At 33.2% G+C, this 21152-nt stretch overlaps 2 protein-coding genes across 3 annotated transcripts in view; both read right to left on the bottom strand.

The window, feature by feature from the left end:
• Positions 1-6824: 6824 nt before the first annotated feature.
• LOC117779815 (putative uncharacterized protein DDB_G0272516) lies at positions 6825-7423 on the bottom strand (the record flags this gene model as incomplete). Its single annotated transcript, XM_034616137.1, has 1 exon — positions 6825-7423. A coding segment is annotated over one exon (498 nt), but the record flags the coding sequence as incomplete, so codon positions are not given.
• Positions 7368-21152, bottom strand: part of LOC117779814 (guanine nucleotide-binding protein subunit gamma-e) — a 42703-nt gene continuing 28918 nt past the window's right edge. The window contains exon 3 of one of the 2 annotated variants that reach the window (XM_034616135.1): positions 7368-7529. In XM_034616135.1, the coding sequence (XP_034472026.1) occupies positions 7424-7529 (106 nt within the window). In that variant the 3' untranslated portion in view covers positions 7368-7423. The remainder of the gene's footprint in view (positions 7530-21152) is intronic. The other variant, XM_034616134.1, reaches the window with a different exon arrangement.

Below are 21152 nucleotides of genomic sequence, written 5' to 3'. Positions count from 1 at the left end.
AGGACAACCAAGCCACAGAATCAGCCACGTCAATTGCATTAGGAATTGCATATAATGAGCACACCACGAGCAGATGGTGACAAAGCAGCAGCAGTCAACGTCAACGTCAACGTCAGGCAAATGGGCCAGAAAATGGCGCCATTGAGACGCCCAAGATGGCGCCCAACGTGCGGCGTACACCGATACAACAATCTTTTGCTCGTTTTATTTGCTTGATAAAAATTCTTAATAATATAAAAAAAAATATCTTCGTTTACTTATCATTTATTACTTTTCTCTGAAATTTACCTTATAATATAAATAAATTATTCAAGATTAATACTCTGAGTTTTATAAAAGTTTTTTTCAGTGCATATCAAAGATCAGCTTAGCATATAATTAAAGCAGACAGCCCTTCCTTATGTATCGCTATTTGTGCCCTTGTCAATTTAATTTGATAGTAAATTTTTTCATTTCGCATGCATAATTTAATCTTTTTTTACTTTTTAACAACAATGCTCAGGTAATTCGGTCGAATAATTCAAACAAATTTACAAATCGCACACCACCTGAAAATATCTATATAACTAGCCCAATTCCTATGTGTATTATGCCAATAATAATTAAAATTCAGTTGTGTTGACATTGTGCGGGATTTAAATCTATTCTCTTTCTTTTCTGTTTAATCAATCGAATTTTAGTTGCTAATTTTGCAGCTCGAAAATCATTATAAAATTTACCATGTATTATTTACATTAAAAATGGGCAAAAATAGCAAATTGTTAAACAATTGATTGTTTATAAACAACAAAAGACTATACAATTTACACATACTTATGTGCTATATTCATTAAACTTGGTCTAAATTCCTTCGATAAATTCTATAGTTAAACGATAAGAATGACATTTAGATGAAGATTGTCATTTTTAATGTAATTGGCTCTTTGTTAATAAAATTGGGTCCTTTCAAAAAGATTTTTTTGACGCTTTTTTATATTTTTAAGTGGCAACCGTGATTTGCATATCAATTCTTACTCTTTGCATAGAAAATCTCAAAAGTCAAGACCACCAGCTGAGCAACTAAGTCGGTTCAACTTAATCAATGAATCAACTTGAATCGCCAACTAGGGGACTGAATGATTGTTTGAATCTTTGATAAGTTACTAAAGTTAAAAATGCTGATACGTAACTGGTAGGGTGTTGATTGACTTATGAGAGCTTAAGCAAACATTTTTCATACTGACTTTTCTTGCAACCTTTGCATGCTTTTTAAAATTATCCTGGTAATTTGTGCTTTTTCTTAAGCTTATAGACGTAGCTCCAGCTGACTTTCTTCTCGGGTGGTAGTACACTTCAGTTGCTTTCAATTGCCTCTGTTTCAGCCTTGGTTCTTGAATCGGTCACCAGGGTCTCATTAAATGCGCGCTGAAGTAATTGGCATGTAAATTCAGCTTCGTTGTTTATTTTATATGCTCTATTTCATCAACTCATAAGTTGGGTATTTAAGTATATGATGTCGCGCCTTAAGTAGGGCTTAAATTTATAAAAATATTAGAAAATTACATAAAATTAATGTCATAAATGCCGGGCTTCACGATAAAGTGGAATCTAATCTAGCAAATGACAAACACAAACGACAATCTTTAAAGCATATGCTTTTAAATTCCTCTTCGAATGAAGTCAAACCAGAATAAAGATAATAAGATAATAAGATGTTATTTTTTTTCTATTTACAAATTGTTCGCAAGAAATATTGAATCCAATTATTTTATTGAAAACATGATTGCACTGTCTGTATTCATTTCAAATAAAAATATTCCAATAATAAGTCTTTTCTCCAAGTTACTCGCAAGTCAATGGGATTTTCAGAAGTAAAAAAACTATGCAAATTTCTTTTCTAAGCGCATTTGTTAGCACAACGCAATAAATAAATTCTTACCCAGCTCGAACATAGCTCTGCCATAAGTATATAAAAAGAAGTGTATTCCGGGTTCAAGAAAATAGTAGTTGTAGTCTGGATTTATTTTTATCTGCAGCTTCATTTATTGTGAAATCAATAGCTAGAACAATGACAATTCAATTACAATTTTCCAATCGCTTTCAACTGCAAGCCAAGTCATTTACACAGTTCGCTGGCTCTCAATTGATTAGCGACAGGTTAACAAAGGGGAACGCCATAGGGCACCATCCATATTAAATGTACGTTGTACAACCAATACTTACACTTTAGAAATATAAGCTCTGACTGGTTTAATTATATTAGATAAAGTTGGGTAATTGTTCTTATAATTATCTATGAAACTTACCCAAAATCGAATTGCACTCTAATATAAACATCAAATTTCTCGTGCTGAAAAGTTAAAAACCTGTCTCATACTTGTTATCTCATCATGTGATAACTGTTTCATTTTTCTTAAAATTATTCGCATGATGTCAGCAAGAAGTTACTATTCCACAGCTTCCTTTGACTATTTTATGATGTAATTCATAATACTTACTTTCAAGTCAAAGCAAAACTGTTAACTAAAATGAGAACTTTCTTCATCGCTGTTTGAACTCTGTCATCTTATGTACAATATTCAGAAATAAAAAACATACCGAAATAATTATAAAAATACACTAAAAATAAGGAAAACTATACGAAAGATACAAGATAATATTGAAAGAAAAGCGTCAGCAGAGTCTAAATATGTACGAAAAAGCATAATATAGCAGCATCATCATCATACCATACGAAAGGAATTTAAGGCAGCCAAACCAGGTTTTATCTGGGGTTATGGAGTGGTGGGGATAGTATTAAGTAGGGTGGTTCAAAAATAAAACACAAGCGAAATTTTGTTTGTTTTTTTTTTGTTTTTCTTTATAGAGAGGGTAGCTTTTCTCCGCTAAGGATTTTTAAGTTTACTTTTATTTAGAGAAGTTCCTTTAATGATAATCATACTTATGTTTTTTTGTTTTGTTATGCTGTTTGCCTTTCTTTTTTTGTTTTAAAAGTTGTTGTATGTTTTGTTAAATAGTGTTTGTGTTAACAGCTAAATACAATATTATTATGTCATATAATATTTGTTTAATAAGTTTTTTCGGAATGTTTTTTACTTTTCTGGTATAGTTCTTTTTTTGTATTCTGCGTTAAAATTCACTTACTAGCTAATTTTGCATTATGTTTTAAGTTTGTTTCTTTCTCTAAATTATAATTGTTTTGTTTGTTATTATTTGGTTTCTGGTAAAGCCTTTGATGTTGTACGGCACCGTGAATTTGTCTTTAGAGTTCGCATTTCTCGACAAGTTTAAGAATCAATCATTTTTCTAAAATTAAATTTTAATCTATATATCCATATATCTTAATAGTTAACGTGACTTAATATCCTAAATTGTAACAATAAATTTTATAGATTTTAACTTTTACACACATATAAGCAATACACGTAGTAATATTTCAGTATGTCCATATAATATATAATTCTATATATATTTTTTTGAGTTTAAACGCTTGGAATGAACTTTAACACCAACTTACGACCTATAGATTTGATTTCAATATAAATATTTTCGCTTTCGCACCAACTTTTTGGCACATACCGACAGTGTCTGTACTGTTTTTCGTTTTCTAACACTGCCAGCGGACACCTCATTATGTCTTGACCATAGTTTCATTCTGACTTAAGAGCTAGATTAATTGAGATTTGTTATAACATGCATATTTCTTCATCAATTCATGAGTATTAATGACATGTTATGAACTTGTTTGTGTACTATTTGAATATATATATTCAATATATACGATTATAATATATTTAATAATTATTTTTAACAATTATAAACTTGTATATATATCGTGTTAATGTAAGAACTGTGGAAAAATCACTACATTTTCTTTCTTTTGTTTAATATATATGAATTTGTATTTAACTTTTCATTTTGTATGACCCTCAACATTAACTTTTTGTATTTCTTTTTGTTTTGTGACTATTTAGAAAACGAATTTGAATTAACGCTTTAATGTTTTGATTAAATATATTTAAAAATTGCGTGTACTTTGAGCAAACATTAATGCCACAACGTGAGCCAAGCCTCCAAGCTGGGAAAAGTATGACATTGCATTTGGGAGACTTCTCAAAATTTCAATTTTCTCTCGTTCCAATTTGTTCAATTTTCGTGGCACCCTCACACCCCTTTCGCCCTGGACTCCATGCCGGGGCTACTCGGCGTGCTTAATGCGCTCTTGAACATTGGGAAATCATTTGGTTGGAAATCCACGGAAAAGCTTCTTGCCTTGGCTTACGTTGAGGCACATTTGAAGTGCCTGAAGTGACTGACGCCTACACTTACGGTTATATTTATAATTTAGCTTGAACTATATGCTTTGATTTCAACAGTTACCCAGACAACGTTACATCTGGCAGTTGAAACACGCCGCAGTGGCAACGCTGCGTGTTCCACTTGACCATCGTTTCCATGTCTGTGAACACCGGCAATGGGATTATAGGCAATATTTTATATTCCACACTGACGATTTTCATCTCTTTTGATTAGATCCATCGTACTCATTTCCATATTTTTTCGATTAATAATTATTTTAGTTATCATTTTTTCTTCTTCTTCTCGTTTTTGTAACCACCAAATACCTTAATTAGTTTATGTTTATGTGTTGTTTTGTTAATTTGTAGATTTTTGAGTGCAGCTGGAATAACTCGTTGAATTTCTCGCTTAGCTTGGTTGATTATAGCTAGCTGCTACGTTTTGTGCATTGGACGCCATTTGCGTTCCATTTCAATCGTTTCAACTTTATGCTGATTTCGTTTATTATGTGTTGACTATTTTTTTAGATCTGCACTACGTTTTTCCATTGTAACGGCTATGTTGTTCTGCAACTACGTGTTTGGGGTTATGTTTATTTGCTCCGTTCCATTCTCATTCGTTCCGTGCTCCTCGTAGTTCTTTCGCTACATGAACTTTCTGCCTTTTCAAATTATTTTATTTTTGTATTATTATGCTATTACTTATTTGTTGCGCGACTTATGCATAATGTATTCAAATTCATCTACTTTTGTTGAAATGTGCTCACCTTTGTTAGCTAGATTTTGCGGTTAGTGTATATATTTAATCTCCTATTATGTGTTTGATTTGTATTTTGCCTTCTTTTATGATTTGGTAACCTCATTTTTACGAGTGTCTTTATGTTGTGTCGAGTGTTTTTCTATTGTTGTCTTTTAATTTTCTGCCTAAAATTATAAGACTAATTTATAAATTGAAATTAAATATTAATAACTTAAGATTTTATTAAACGTAAACCCATTAATTCGCATATATGCTTCTGTTTTTAACAGCTCTTTTTTTGTTATACATATAATATAATATATAATGGATATAATTGATTTTAGCTGAAAATCAGCTCTTCAAGTCCATTTTGCAGTTGAATTTCGACTGTTTCGAGACTTTCTCTAAAATACGCTAGCTGTTTCAACTATTTATCATACTAAATTTATGTGTATATCATCATTTAATCGCACTACATTAATAGTTTCTATGTTTTATCATCATCTTTTGCTTCTCTGAGTGTAATTTAAGTGTCTTTTTGTATGTTGTTGTGTTCTGCGTATATAATAATATATAATTTCACTAGTAAATATAATAAACATATTATTAAAACTAAATTAAATACATATATTATTATCGAGTAACTACAGCGTCTGCCTTTTTTAAATAGTTTGTTTCTTTGTTTTTCTAAACATATATTATATATGTATATTGTATATAAAATCATATTCATATATCTATATATAATAGTTATCTATATAATATATATATTTGAATAGAAAACCATACATAAAAGTGTCTCGATCGTTTTGCGTTTGCCTACACAAAGTTTTCTTCATGGTATTCTTCTTGCTAGGTCCATAAAATATTAAGAAAATTGCTAGGAGGGTCTATAAAAGTGTATCTTTATATGCATAGCATTTTAAGCAACTTATTGAAGTCAAAAACTTATCTCAAAATACATTAAACAATTGGTTTTGGTTTGGCAAAATTTTAACTTTAAGCACAGCAAGTAGCTTAATTAAGTCAAAAAATTATTACAAAAATTGTTAGACTTTGCAAGCTTAATGACAAGCATTTTCCGGAATCGTTGGCAATGAAACAGCAAGATCGTTTGTATCATTACCACGTTCCCAAATTTTTGCACAGGTTTCGTCGGAAACATTGTGAAAAGTTGCAATTTAGTTTAAACAAGTTGGGATATTATAATATTTTTCTTAGGGTTACCAAAAATTACGGCAAACAGTTTAGAGTTTGATTTTGTTTTCATTTCCTGACTAAATATGATGGGTGGGTTACAATTATCGAGGCTCAACATGTAGGATTTTGTTACCCATTACTGGCTTATATGATATGATACGAGTATTTTTATATTTAGCGCTGTCGACTAGTGTAGATTGTGTGTGGGGCTGAGGGATTTGATTTGATGACATGATGATGGTTAAATATGAAATAAAAATATAATAACAATGGATTCATGCATTTTAAACTAAAAGAGCAATAACAACTAGGTACGATAGCTAGTAAAAAACGCATAGATGAACGATTATAGAAAGCTACAAGTAGATAAACGACGAGAGCGAGCGATAACGATAGCGAGTAGTTTAAAAATAGAGACAGAGAGAGAGAGAGAGAGAGAGAGAAAAACGAGACGACAGCGACAACGAGAATGTACGATGAGACGAGTACAAGTACAAGTACGAGTACTCGCTAATGTGCCTGTTGTTTTGCATGTTGTTGTTGTAGTTGTAGTTGTGGAGTCCGCTTTATGGGGAGCAGGGGGTATTATCATTTATACTATGCACAGCTTATTTTGGTTATATTTATTGAGATTGAAGTTTAAGTTTGAATTAAGAGTGTGGCATAATTGTTGTCAACTTAAGCTTAGGATCTTACTGCCCGATTCATCTCAATGCCAGCGTCTTCTATGCATCAGGATATGCTCCCGTATAATCTGCCAGAATTTTCCATGCAACCATAGAAGCAATACGACCAACTGCATGAGAAGGGGCCACTGTTGTAACTCGTGGCGAGTGCGACGCTTCAATTGTTGAAGGCGACCCTTTGGACCGCCGAGTAGGCACTCGTGTGGTGCTGCCGGCGGTGGGGCATAGCTCAAATTGTAGTTGTAATAATAGTAATAGTTGTTATTATAATGCTGCTGTTGTTCCTGCACATGATCGAGGGAAGCGTAATTTGAATTCAAACTCAAATTCAAATTCAAATTGGAATTGCAATTGGAATTGGAGACATGACTGTTACTACATCTGTTGTTCTCTAAATAGTTATAATTATTAATTGTTGTTCTTGTTGTTGTTGCTGCTGCTGTTGTTGCATTTGTTCTAATATTATTGTTGTTGATGGTTGGATGCTCATCATTACGGTATTTCTGTGGTTTACGATAATATTACATGATGATACATTTGCCTTTTTCAGCCCACGGATTGTTCTTTTTATCCGGCGCATTAATCAATGGATCATTCTTCTCGTTCTCCTCAATAAAGGAGCGCATTCTGTGGACATTAAAAAAAAACATATCAAATGGAGTTAGTTAAAGTAAATAAATATAATTGGTAACTATAATATATGATATGCATTATTAACCAAATTCGGAATTAAGATGCTTACTTATTATAAGCTTTATAATACCTTTCATTTATAAAATAAGGGAGCTTTATGTCAGAATACTGTTAAAGCTCAGAACATAGAAGAAAAATTGGTACGACATTATTTTATTAAGCATTATCACTTAATTTAAAAAGTTATTAAAATTCAACACCTTTGTTGAAAATACAGGTGAAAGCTTAATTTATGTAAATACCAATGCAGACTTAAATTACGTATACGTATTTGTATATGTACTTTTTCCAAATTTGAACTTCACACAAGTCATAATAATATTTTCGTTTGACAATAACGCTATCATGAGTGGGAATGAATATATTTTTGCAGAATAATGTGATAAGGAAATCTAGTTGTAAACTGAAAATATATTAAATTCAATCATAAATTTATTAAAAAAAAAAAAGAAATCCTGAATGCATAAACCGCTCTTAAAACTTGCAGAGCTGCTTTTCTGCCCCTCACATGGTCTTAGTCCAACAAAACTAGCTAAGCTTTAAGGATCGTAAAACTTGTAAGCTCTTCAAACTGGTGCGAGTACAACAAAAATCAAGCTATTTTGAGAATTGCATGATGGCTATGTAGTTGTACTTAAAGTCAAGCAGACGTTCAACGACATCGCACGCGCCAACCATTTTAACAGCAGGGAAGTGCCATAAAATATATATGTATATGTATATGTATATCAGGGGTCAGGTCAGTAAAGGAGGGAGCTGTATTTGGGGCCAGGGGACACGGGATACGGGCAGTCAGCAGATTTTATGCTAATCTGCACGCAGATGGACATTAAAAATGTTCAACGATTTACACGCGCTCAAGAAACTAAAGAAGATACTGTCAGAATCGCCTCTTTTTCAACCCCCTCGATTTCCTTCTCCCCTATAAAATATATTCTGAAACCGTCTGCATATAAGTGTTGTTGTCCTTATTGTTGTTGTAATACACTTATCCTTTAGGAGCATAAAAATGGGGGCATCCTGTCGTTTGCATTTGTGTCTCTTTCATTTCTTTTTGTCTGTCTCTCTATACGTTTGCCCATTTGTTTTCCTTCATTTCTGCACTCTTCCTTTGCACGTTTTTTTTTTGTTGAAAAAATTCGAAAGAAATTATTTATTAAGAGCAGGAGCAGAAGCAGGGAGAGAAACAAAGTAAAGTGGAACAGATAAAAATACAGACTGTCTGAGGCACGCGCTTTGCATTTCAATTTGTTGCGTGAATTGTTTTCTTTGCATTTCCTCGCCAATGCCTTTATTTTTCCTCCATTTTGCTATGTATTACGCGGCGAATGCGTCATATTTAACATTGCGAACTCCGCCAAACGATTTCAACACAATTTTGCCATAAAAAAATTAAGGCATTTAAATGTTCCCAGACAAAACCGAAGTACAACTAATAAATTCATTAATATATTATTACAATTTTTAGAATTAATACATTTTTAGTAGTTTTCATAAATTAAACTATACTCTTGATTTACTTTGAATTATATAAAATAAATAAATAATACAATGCTCTACAAGGATTCAAACAAATTTCTTTATTAATATTTTTTATTAATGTTATTTATCTGTTTATTTCAAGACAAAAATAAATATGATATTTTTACATATTTATGCACTTTATTTCATATATTTTAAATCATATAAGAACACGTATTCAAAGTAATTAATTCACGAATTAGTATTATTTCACATTTCCTGCCTCACATTAGTTATGTCTCTTTTGAATTTTGAAGCATACGCGTCGTATACGCAATGTCGTTTATAGGTGTCACACACGCGCCTGTGACAAGCTATTGTGTTTGTCAGGTGTGTGAGACAGGCCACGCCCATCCGCCCATCTGTCCTTCTTCAGCCGCATTTATGCATTATTTAACTAACAAGACCTTGTCGACTATGTTGTCCTTGTTGTGCATACCTGTGTGTGTACGAAATGTGTCTCAATGTGTGCGTCTCCATTTCCTTGCTCATTTTCCGCATCAACAGAGCAAAAGGCAACGTCATGTGGGAGGGCAAGGGACCCAGGCAAACAGAGGACGGGGTATGATAGACTGTTGGGTAGATACATAAAACAATGCCCAGCAAGGCTAATGGGCTTATGACTCTGCGGTTTTCCCGGAAAAGCCTACAGCCAGGACCTCAAAATACCACATCTACAAATCCAAAATAAAGCAGACAGAGAAAAGCGAAAGGAATACGGCAGTGAAAGTATTTTAGACCCTTAACATAAAGGCCAAGGGTTTTGCTTTGGGTTTGCTTTAGGTTTTGGTTTTGTTTTCTTCTGTTTTTTGTGGACTTCGGTTCGCTAGTCAACAAAGTTGTTATGATGACGTTTTGCGGCAGATGGGTGGAAAGTGTGTAAAAGTACATTTTCATAGCCCTTATGTATGACATTTCATTTTGTGGGAAAAGCTTTGGGAAAACGTTGCTTATCATGTATTTATAATGAGCGCATTAGGAAAAAAAAAATGTCTAGAAAAAGGTTTCTAGCTCCCAAAGTAGCTTATTAAGCGCAAGAGGAAAACGGCTAAAAGGAGGCTGGAAAATAGAGTTAAAGTGTTTGGCTTTAGGAGAGAGTTTACATTTACAATTTGCACGAGTTGTGCCAGTTTTTAGCCATTTCCATTCCGCAATTATTGTTCGTCTCATTGTGTTTTAAATTTATAGCCTACTTTTGGGGCGTGCCAAAATCTTTAGACCTTGTTCGACGGCTTAAAACGAATTTGATATTCAGGTGTTTGAGCTGACAGTAAAAGAATTCTTGGCAGATTTGTGTAAGGGGCTCAAAGAGGTTTTCCATTTTGAGTCGCGTTTATTGAAATCGATGTTGGGCCCATTAAATATGCAGCAGATGACGATGCTGTGAATCGTGTCGATTCCACTCTGTGGATCTGAGTTGAGCTGATGATGTCATCATCGTCAGCAGCTGTACTCCCAATTACTTGTCGAAAACTTTGGCCATAACTGAAAGACGCTTTTAATAAGCAAAACAACAAAAAGTTGATGAAATACAAGGACAACGACAAACAGAGAGAAACATAAAAATAAAATTAACTTTATAACATCTAAAGCAGCAGTTGCAACAAATTGTAGAAAAACTGAAGAAACATTTTTAGATTCTCTGCAAATATATATTGAAAACTGAGTCAAAACCCTTTAATAATTGTGTGCTCATTTCGTTTAGAGAAATAATTTACAGTTCTATCCTGCTGTGTGCAAATTAACAGCACTTCCGTTGAAATTGTCAATGGTTCAAAAGCCAGTTTGAATGTATTTCCTGCCAACTGACAGCATTTTGCTCTTAGCGTTTGGTAATTCATTAGTTTAAATAGGGTAAGTACTGAGCTGGGAAATAAGGGAATTAGTCGGCAATGGATTTGACTGACCTAATAAAAATATATGCACATCTAAGAGCTCTTGGCACTTTAGAAAAGTAATTTAATTATGAATAAATCAAATGAAAAATTCCTAAAAGGATAAACAGAAGTGATTCAAGATAAAAGTGACGAGAGATCTGTTAAGGCAAAGCAAATGGGATTTAAGGAGGCATTTGTGCAATTCCCCTCAGAGGTCGCAAAAACAGTTAACACATGTTTTAATTACAAAAACCAAATTTTAATCTCCTCAGTTTCACTCCATCAAATACTTTTTTAAGTGCTGTTTGTTTTATTGGATTTGGGTTTAATGTTGAGGAAAAGCCCAAAAGTGTCTGAGCAGTAACAACCTTAAAGTAACACTTTTTTAGTTAAAATTTAAATGGTAATGCATACATTTGAATATTTATGCAATCTATTATTTGACTCTGACAAAATGTATATTATCAAAAATTTAGGAATTTTGATAAATGAATTTTGTTGCTTTAATTTTCCCAGATGGTAGAAAAGTTTAATAAATCCCAATTCAATTCTTCAAACTATTTAAATTCCAGACTCTTCTCTAATTATAAAACAGGTGTCTGACAGCTCTCACAAAATGTATATTATTAAAAATTTAGGAATTTTGATAAATGAACTTTGTTGCTTAAAGTATAGTGATAATAATATTCCCAGATGGTAGAAAAGTTTAATAAATCCCAATTCAATTCTTCAAACTATTTAAATTCCAAACTCTTCTCTAATTATAAAACTTCTTTTAAATAAGAACTAACCTTTTAATATAAACGCTCAACTGTCTACAAGATCTCATAAAATACAGAATTTTAATCACAGTTTCCTGATTTAGAAATGGAAACAAAGAAATGTATTTGTGAACTATTAATTAAACGCACCTGTCAACTCTACAACACAGCAACCCTAAAATATAGGCTTCACTCATTAAGATAGTCATTAACCTTTTCTTTCGCGTCACAAATGCGTATCTAACATTCGTCTTTGTCTATGTTTAATTCGAAAAACCTGAGCACGATTTAAATGTTGATTTATGGCAACCACACACATATTCACATACATGCATACACACACACACTTACTCACACGCACAGTGTAAGCACCTGCAAACATGCTACAAAAAACATTATTTATCGATGGCGTCAACATTCTGGGCATCTATCGAGCACAATAACCATAACCCACATCGTGCTGTTCTATATAATCTACAAGCAGCTTAACAGACACTTCTACACCCTTCTCTCCTCGATTTCTCCAATATACCCTACATCAGGGCATAAGTTTCATATTCAGTTTGCGCAAACAAAATGCGACAACCACATGTCAATTCGCATCTTTGTATATAAAAACGTGCGATTATGTGGGTTTGTGTGTGTATGTTATATATATTTGAGTTTGCCTCTTTTATTTACTTCCTGTATACTTTCTTTGCTTATTATCACATTGTACTTTCCATTCTAACTCTCTCTTTCTCTGTCACAAAATGTTTGTATTTTGCTCATAAATTTGATTTCATGCATATTTTATTTGTTTACGCATAATTACAGCCGTCAGCCGCCTACCCACCCCCCTGTCACACCATCATCATAACGCCCTCATATAAAAAGTATATGCTTAATAAGTAACTAGAAAGTGTTTAATAAATAACTATTTAACAATAATTGTAATGAATCTATGTTATGCTAAAGCTCTAAATTCTAGTTAGTCAAATTATTACTAAACATAAGCAGCAAACTATTTAACCAGCAAAATGAAGTTGTGGACATAATAATTAAATTCACAACAATCAAAAAAGTTTCAATAGTCTCAAGCGAGCAAAATGTGTTGCCTGTGTTTCTAAAATCTAGTTTGTTTAATTATTACTCAACATAAGCAGCAAACTATTTAACCAGCAAAATGAAGTTCTGGAGATAATAATAAAATCCACAACAATCAAAAAAGTTTCAATAGTCGCAAGCGAGCAAAATATGTTGCCTGCTTTTTTGCGCACCGTAAATTGTAAATCTATAGCATACTTTTGTGCGTTGGCCTGAGGCGACCTTCGTCAAAAGCAAATTTCGAGCTCATTTCACAACTGTAGTGTGCGCTGTTGTATTGCTCGGCCTTCACAGCCTCTGCTAAATTTAACATACATTCAACAACAGCAAGAAAAAATAGAAGTAGAAGAAAACAACGCGGCGGCACTTAAAGCCCAGTTAAAAGCCCCTCCAGCAAACCCGCAAAGTTGAGGCGCTTTGTTTGCATGCAAAATATGCGGAATTTATATAGATATATGAATGCGTGTAAGCACATGTGTGTGCTTTTGCCTGAGCTCAGGTGTTGCCGAGATTAACTATAAAACTGACTAAAAAGACGCTTGCAAAGTTCAAATATCTGCAACAATATATATATTACTTCTACTTTGCTTATTTAAAACATATATACACCATTGATTTTACTTTTAAAGGGTATAAATATGCATAAAATTGCTTTAGCTTATCGTGTGTTGTAAATACACAAATTGCACAAAATATGCAAATTCGCACGTAGATTCAACATGTGATGCATTTCATTAGCTTCAAGTGCCTGCCACATAAGTCAGTGAAATGTGAGGAAATGTTGTGGTGTTGGATTCAAAATAGCGTCATATTCAAGGGCATTCTAAAGGGAGCATTATGAAAATTGAGCTATTATAATGGTAACTAGCTGGCTTGAAACGTTGTGGCCCATGTTTTGAGTAATTATTTAAAAGTTAATTACTTTTTCTTGTAAAATTAACTTAAAAGTTTTGCAATATTAAATTAATGCCACACTGAACACATTTTCAAATATTCGAAAATATGCATATCAAAATGAATATATGAGAACAAAATAATTGCATATAACAGTTTCCACTTATGTTGCACTTATGAAAAAAAAGGAACAAAATGCTTAGCTTAATAAGACAGTTTTCCAACACAAACTTCTCTCTAGCTCTATAAATATCGACTAAAGAAGACCCCAAAAAATAAGTATTGTGCAGCAGCTTATCTTTATTTGACTCACAGTTTTAATATTATTGAATGATCCACACAGTAAAAATGTTTCTCCGATCTCTTATCTAAAAATCAGAACTTAATGGTGAATTGCTCTTAAATATTTAATAGAAAAATGAGTAGAAAAAATCTTTTTGTCGTATTTTCTCTTGGCAAATTATTGCTTCTATCTTTAAACAGACACAGTTTGTGATTCTTGCATCCACCACAAATGTCTTATTTAAGTTTGCTTCACTTGGCACTGAACATTGCACGTTGCACAAACAAATTGCGGAGTGGCAACGAGACTGAGACTGATTTGTGCGCCCTAATCAAAAATCCAAAGAAGATTTTCCGCGAAATGCGCGCTGAATGGTAAAAATGCAAGCTTAATCAAGCAAGAAATAAGAGAACTAATATACTCGTAATGAGAGATAACCTGTTTTAAAAATACACTTTTAAGCAATGAAATTCTATAAAAAAAATATATATTTTTCTGTGGTAATTTTAGCTTATCAAATTATTTATTTTATTATTTCTTATCATTAATATAATCTAACATAAAATACCGAATTTATTTTTTTCACATTTTTTACATAAGGCTAAAATTGAACATTTTGATGGTAGAAAAAAATTTTAAAAATAAACCAAATAAATCAGTTTATGAAACAGAAATGCTTCATTCATTTAAAATTCATTTCTAAACTAAATACATCACGGCATACCTTATCTGGTGTTACTACAGGATATTTTGGGTAAGTTTTCTGATTTTGTTTGCTTTCGAATTGGTGAATCAGTGAGCAACCCGCCGAGCTGAGCCAATGTTGCATCTGTGAGCTTTAAAGACATAACGAAACCCAAATCACGAACACTAATCGTTCTCCAAACTAAAAGGGTAACTTTCATGAGGGAGAAGGGGGTAAAAAGAGCAAGGATAAAGGCCTGAAATAGTTCAGATCACCTGCTGACCCACTCGATGCAAAGGAAAGGCGAAAGGAAAAGCAGCTTTATTATGCACCAGAGCCATCGACTTGCCACAATCTGCCGCATAAGAGTGCTTGGCATTTTCTTAACCACTTCTCTGGGCACTCGGTAGAGAGATGAAAGACGTGTGTGAGGGAGGGTGTCTGAGACCTGGGACTTTTTTGCCTTTTCATGAATAACAAATCAGGTTGAAAGACAATCCCCCGGCCAGGTCGTCAGGCGAAGGGAAGGTGAGGGGGCGACGAATAGACGGCCAAAAGCCGCAAGTTCTCCTCAGTTCTATGTATGCATACAAAAAACGACAACGAAAATCCTGAAACAAAAAAATGTTTAGCATGGTAAAGAGAAACTACTTCTGTCTTTTGGGGGTAATACCAAAGCGGTGGGGTAGAGGGGTATGTGGCCACTAAAATGGAAAGCGAGAAAGAGGAAAGGGTAGAGGGAACTGCACTAGAAATGTTTTGAAGGCCTTCTGGTCCACTTTTGTTGAATTGAAAAGAAATTGTGTAAAAAACACTTGAGCCGAGTTTTTCTCCTCCTCCTTCTTTTGCTCCTTCTCTCATCATCATTATCAACAGACCCTTCCCCTTCATTTCTCTTTTCGTCGTCTGTTTTCAAGTGTTTGTCAAAGTTTGCCTCAGGCTTTGAGCCATAGAAATATTCGCCATATTTTCCTCGACGTTGCCATTTCAAAGTTGCAAGTCAAATGAACTGTGACAAGTACAGTGCCCGCCAGAATAACATGTGAAAAGTGAACAGTTTTCAGTTTCAGATTCAATTTGAGTTTGATTAGCGCAATAGAGAGCTTTGCTTCAGTTGACCAAATCAGACAAGATAAGGCTGTCATAGAAATTAGTACTATTATTTTAATAGAATTATATTAAAACTGAAGAAAAATTGTGACAGTTTGTACTCATAATACATATATAATAATAATACTTTTCAGTTGTGATAAAATTGTTTCTAGCCCCAAAGAAAATTTAAAAAGAAAAATGCAGCTAGGTTACATATTTATAATTAATTATAATTTAATTAATATTATCTGCATCACTTATGACTAACGCATAAATTTATAGCAACAGTTCTTAATAACTTTTTTCTACCCTAGCAGTAAGAATATCAAAAACGCAAGCCATATTTGAGTACTCCATATGTGATTCATTTATTTAATTCATTTTTTTAACATTAAACCATCTATGCTAATGGTGTTTTTAAAGGAGTTTTCTTCCTCCTACTGAATTAAAAAATCAAATATGATTGGTCTGACTAAAGAATTAATTTGGTTATTGACATATAAATTAATTGAAATTAAATTAATTTAATTAATACAATATGAGCTTTGTATCTCAAAGCTCTGTAATAGCCCCACTGACTTGATTACCTCATTTATAAAATATGAGCCACATTAAGACTTAAAGCAAACGAGATTCAATTATAAAAATGATTCAAATTCAATATGTGGGAACGTGGTAATAATTATAGGTGTATATTCAATTGGTGGAATCGCACAAACTGGTAAGAGGGAGGTGGGAAAGCTTAGCGTACATTTCAAAGCTGTTTGCTTAGTTCACTGCAATTGCAAATGCCGAGCACGCAGGAAGGATTTCAATGCTCGAGGACATGTTATGGAGAAAGAGGAGGAGCTTAAGTACTTAATTTCTAGACACCAGTCGATAATTACAGGTGGCAGTTGACAGGCATGAGTCTTATATATGCTATACACTCGTATATTAAGATATCAAGCATCGCCTGTAATCCAAATTTATATTGCTTGCTGAGTGCAAAGCGGAAATTTAATGCCAGAAATTGCAAATTTCCTGCTATCAAAAAGTCGAACTCGACTTGAACTTTTAGTAAAGCCAATGTTGATGTGCGTTGAGGTTGTGTTTCTACATTTGCATATTTGATTTGCAGTTGACAGCCAAAAGTCTCTTTCTGTCTTTCTGCCTGTGTTGGCACAAGTGGCGTATGCGTAATATCTTTCAAAGCTCATTATAAAGCGACATGCACCATTGCCACATACTTTATATAAGGATAATATTTTGTGTTGTTATAGTCTAAGCCTATTTATATTAAACGAAAATTTTTTGTAATATTTAAATTAAAATTAAATACATGAAGAAAAGATTTTACAATAATAATATAATAGCTTTAAGATCTGTGTTAAGTGAAGTTTAAAGCAACAACCATCAAAAACTTATTTCGTAAAAGCAAAAAATTTCTGTACCTTATGGTGATTTAAGTTATCAAAGTTCGACTGTATTTGTTTTTAGGCAACAATCCTAAAGTGGATTTTGCTCTTTTGTCATGCACACAGACACAGTTCAGTTGTTTACTTAACTGGGCCAAAATGTAGGCTAAGCATTTTTCTTTGTCTTGACTTCTAGTTGATTAATTGAAGTGGAAAATTGCTGAGCGAGCGAGAAGAGCAAGTATGATTGATAGTTTAAGCTGAGTTTAATGAGGCCTGAAGGCGAATCCTTATGCCAACCCCAGCTGGCTAACCAAAAACTTGACCAGAAAACTCAATGGAAGTCACGCACTCACACTTATTTACATATCTAATTACTGGGAGTCTTACTAAGAAGTGACTTTCACCTGGTCCCTTTAATTAGAGCTAGTTAGCTAGTTAGACCACAAACAATCGCACAATGCGTTTGTTAATGAAGAGAAGTTTGCGCGTCTTTCTGATAAATTGCATGACAATCACGGACAAACTGAATGGACTCAAAGAACTGACTGAAAGGAAGAATTGTTCGTTGCGAAAGCAATTTGCAGCCAACAACGACAAAAGCCAGCAAATTAAATGATGAGATCAGAAAACAACAACAACAAAGATTGACAATGATTTCAATTTGGCTTGCAAATTTGTCTACCCCAATAAGTAGGCAACATCGTGCCGAAAAATGTGCTATACTTGGTTGGACTGAAGGCTGAAAGAGACGAAAGTTAATGAAATGCTTGACAGACAGTTGATTCAGTGACCACCATGTGAAATGAAAGTATTGTCCGTAACTGTATCCCATGGATGAACACCATAAGTTATGGTAGATACAAGTACTCGTTTGTCAACAGGAAACAAGAGCAATAAATCGTGATAACTTTAATACTAAGCAAGTTAGTTAGAGATTCAATATAGAGTAAGGCAAATTTATGGAACAACATAGAAAATGTGTAATTCAATGAACAATTTTTTAATAGAATATCTAAATTTTAAATGTGTACAATCTAAAACGTCGACAAATAAGTATTTCTTATTTAGCTGCCTAAATAAAACTTTTTGACTGATGGACTGACTAACTTAATGACTGACTGATTAACTGTAATAATCGTATTAATAAGTAAGAATTGAAAAGTATTTCTAGCTAAAATCCGATACACACTTGCTCCTAAAATATACAGGGTGCTTAATGCCTATTACACTATTTTGTTGGTACACGTAACGGAACAATGATGCGGGTGGCGGTTGATCGAAAGGAGGGAGAAGGGCAGAGGGACGTGTCCTCTAATTGATGCCCTGAACTGAGTCGCGTCACTTGAAAAGTTTTGTGTATCCTTTTAGCGTTAACTGTACTTTTTTACTGTTGGTTTGCGGCTGCTGTGGCAGTTGCTTTTGTTGTTTTTTTCTGACTATTGTTGTTGTGGCTGTTGTTGTTGTTGTTTTCCTTTTTGTTACTGCTGTTGTTGTAACTGTTACTGTAACTGTTACTGCTACTGTTGCTGTGGATGTTTGCGCTCTAATTCGCCGTTAAGTGGCTTTTGGACATTTGTTGCAAAACTTTCCCACTGTTTTTTTTCTTTCACCCACTTGATATAGTTTGTTGTTGTTTGTGCCGTCGATACTTTTAGCGGGTTTCATTGCGGCTCTACGAATGCTGGTAGAAAGCCCTCTCAAATTGTATTGCGGTAAATTAACGAGTGACAACAGACTGAGAGTTAAATAAAAAGAGAGAAAGAGAAAGATGGATAGAGAAAAAGAAAAATTTTCTGTTTGTTGAAGAAATGGACTCGAAGAGCTGCCCAAAATTGTCTCTCAACAGATAGTCATGATTTACTATAGAATGTTAAACAAATTTTATAGAAGATATTTATACATATTTATATTTTATATTTTTACCCTATGCCTATTAAATAAAAAAAAAAGCAACATCCTGTCGATACAATTTTCATTTAAATTAAACTGATTCTTAGTTTTTGTTCTTAATAATTTTTTTTTACCCCAAAATTTGCATCAGAAATGATTCAGCAAACTAGTTCAACAAACATTTAATTTAGGATATGGTACATATTTTAGTATGCGAATTCATGATAAGCTGTTATCGAAAAAGTATATGAACTTAAAAAAAAAAAAAAAAAAACGCAGTTTTTTATAGAATGATAAATCATCATAAAACATTTAATAGTACTTTGACTCTAAGAGCATTTAGATACCATCTATGATAGTAACCGAATAATAAGTAAAAGACACATATTAATGAATATCAAATGATAAGCTGTCGCATGTGCTCTAAAATTGCTATGATTCATTACTCATTTAGATTTTGTCTATAAACAAACTTTTACTGAAGTCATTTATAATATCTGCTAGATTTTGGAATAATTTAATAAATGTGTAAAGAAAATTTGTTCCCTAAAAGGAAATTTTGTTCATTTTTTTTAAATTTAAAACAGGCATCTAATCTAATTTATTGGCCATTCGACACTGCATTTGCATTGTTTTATTTTCATTGGAATGTGCAATCAAAATTTGTTGATCATTTACTTTCATAAATGAACAAATAATTTAATTTAAAGCCCGCACCTGTGACTTCATGAATACGAAATGTGTACTTCTTCAAATATGTACAGGCATGTACGTTTATATCTCTCTCTCTCAACGAGTATAAGGATGTGTGTGGATGAGGAATTGTACGTGGGAGGGTGGGGGAAGTATATGTTCGTTTGGGTCATAAAGCTTAATGAGGAATCCTCATTGTTATGGACAATAATGCGTTAAGACAAACACGTGAAATACGATTTTTATGTTGGCATTTTTCCGACGGAGAGGAAGTTGTTTTAATTATAACACCAGGCTGGAGAAGAGCCTTAATACGGACGTCACAAACATGTGATGGTACAGTCTGCACAAAAAGCAAGGAAAAAACTGAGAGGCAGTTAGAGAAAGAAAGAGAAGAGGTTGCCTTATATGTAAATTTCATATGCAAAATTTAATTCCACAAATGAGAAACGTTTCACGGTGACTGCATTGAAATCACACTTTATTCATCTCACTCCTTTCTCTCCCACTCTCTCTCTCTCTCACACACTTTCTCATTGTCTCGTTCTCTGTCCGTCATTGTCTTTGTCTCTGCCTGCTTTTTGACTCTGCGCTCACATAGTTTGGCGACCAGACACAATTTAACAAATTAAAAAAATTGAGCGTAGCATGAGAAAAGGAAGGATGACAGAAAGAACAATCCGGATGGAGCTTCACGAAACGAAACGGAATGGAATGGAATGACCATGACCAAGAGTTTTTCCAAACGCCAGCCTGAGAAATATGCAAAATGTGGGTCAATTGTGGATATAGATATCCTGCAGTCGTCTCTGGCAAATATTTTATCGTACACGGAAAAGTAGTTTTCTAATCGAATGTCAAAAGAGGAAAATGAGATAAAAGCACAGATATTTGGTATAAATTTCAATAGTTTTTTATACATACATACATATTATACTTACAAATGTTTTTTCATCTAAGTTGAAATTAGATTATTTGTGGACATACTCACCTGAAAGAAAAGAAGTATATATTTAGTTAGAAATCATAACAAATACTTTTAAAGTTATTGAATTAAATATTAAATTAAACTTTTAACCATACTATAGTTCTATTACTACTCCTTTTTTTCCTCTATGCTTATTTGCATTCTTATTATAATAGTACAGACACAAAAAAGTTGTGCATAAAAGTGTTTACGAAAATTGCACCTGAATTTTTGAAAACCGTAAAACAATTATCGTTCATTTGATGTAGCCATTTCACAACAAAGACGTAAAATTTCTAATATAAATAAATATTATTTGGCACACATCAGTCACGGAATCACACTTCTATCAAGAGAACTTTCTTTATATTTAAATTCCATTGATTAAGTATCTCTGTTTAAGCCGTA

Source organism: Drosophila innubila (genome assembly GCF_004354385.1).
Source record: "Drosophila innubila isolate TH190305 chromosome 2L unlocalized genomic scaffold, UK_Dinn_1.0 4_B_2L, whole genome shotgun sequence".
NCBI classification, from domain to species: domain Eukaryota; kingdom Metazoa; phylum Arthropoda; class Insecta; order Diptera; family Drosophilidae; genus Drosophila; species Drosophila innubila.
This window is presented reverse-complemented; position numbering and strand designations above follow the sequence as displayed.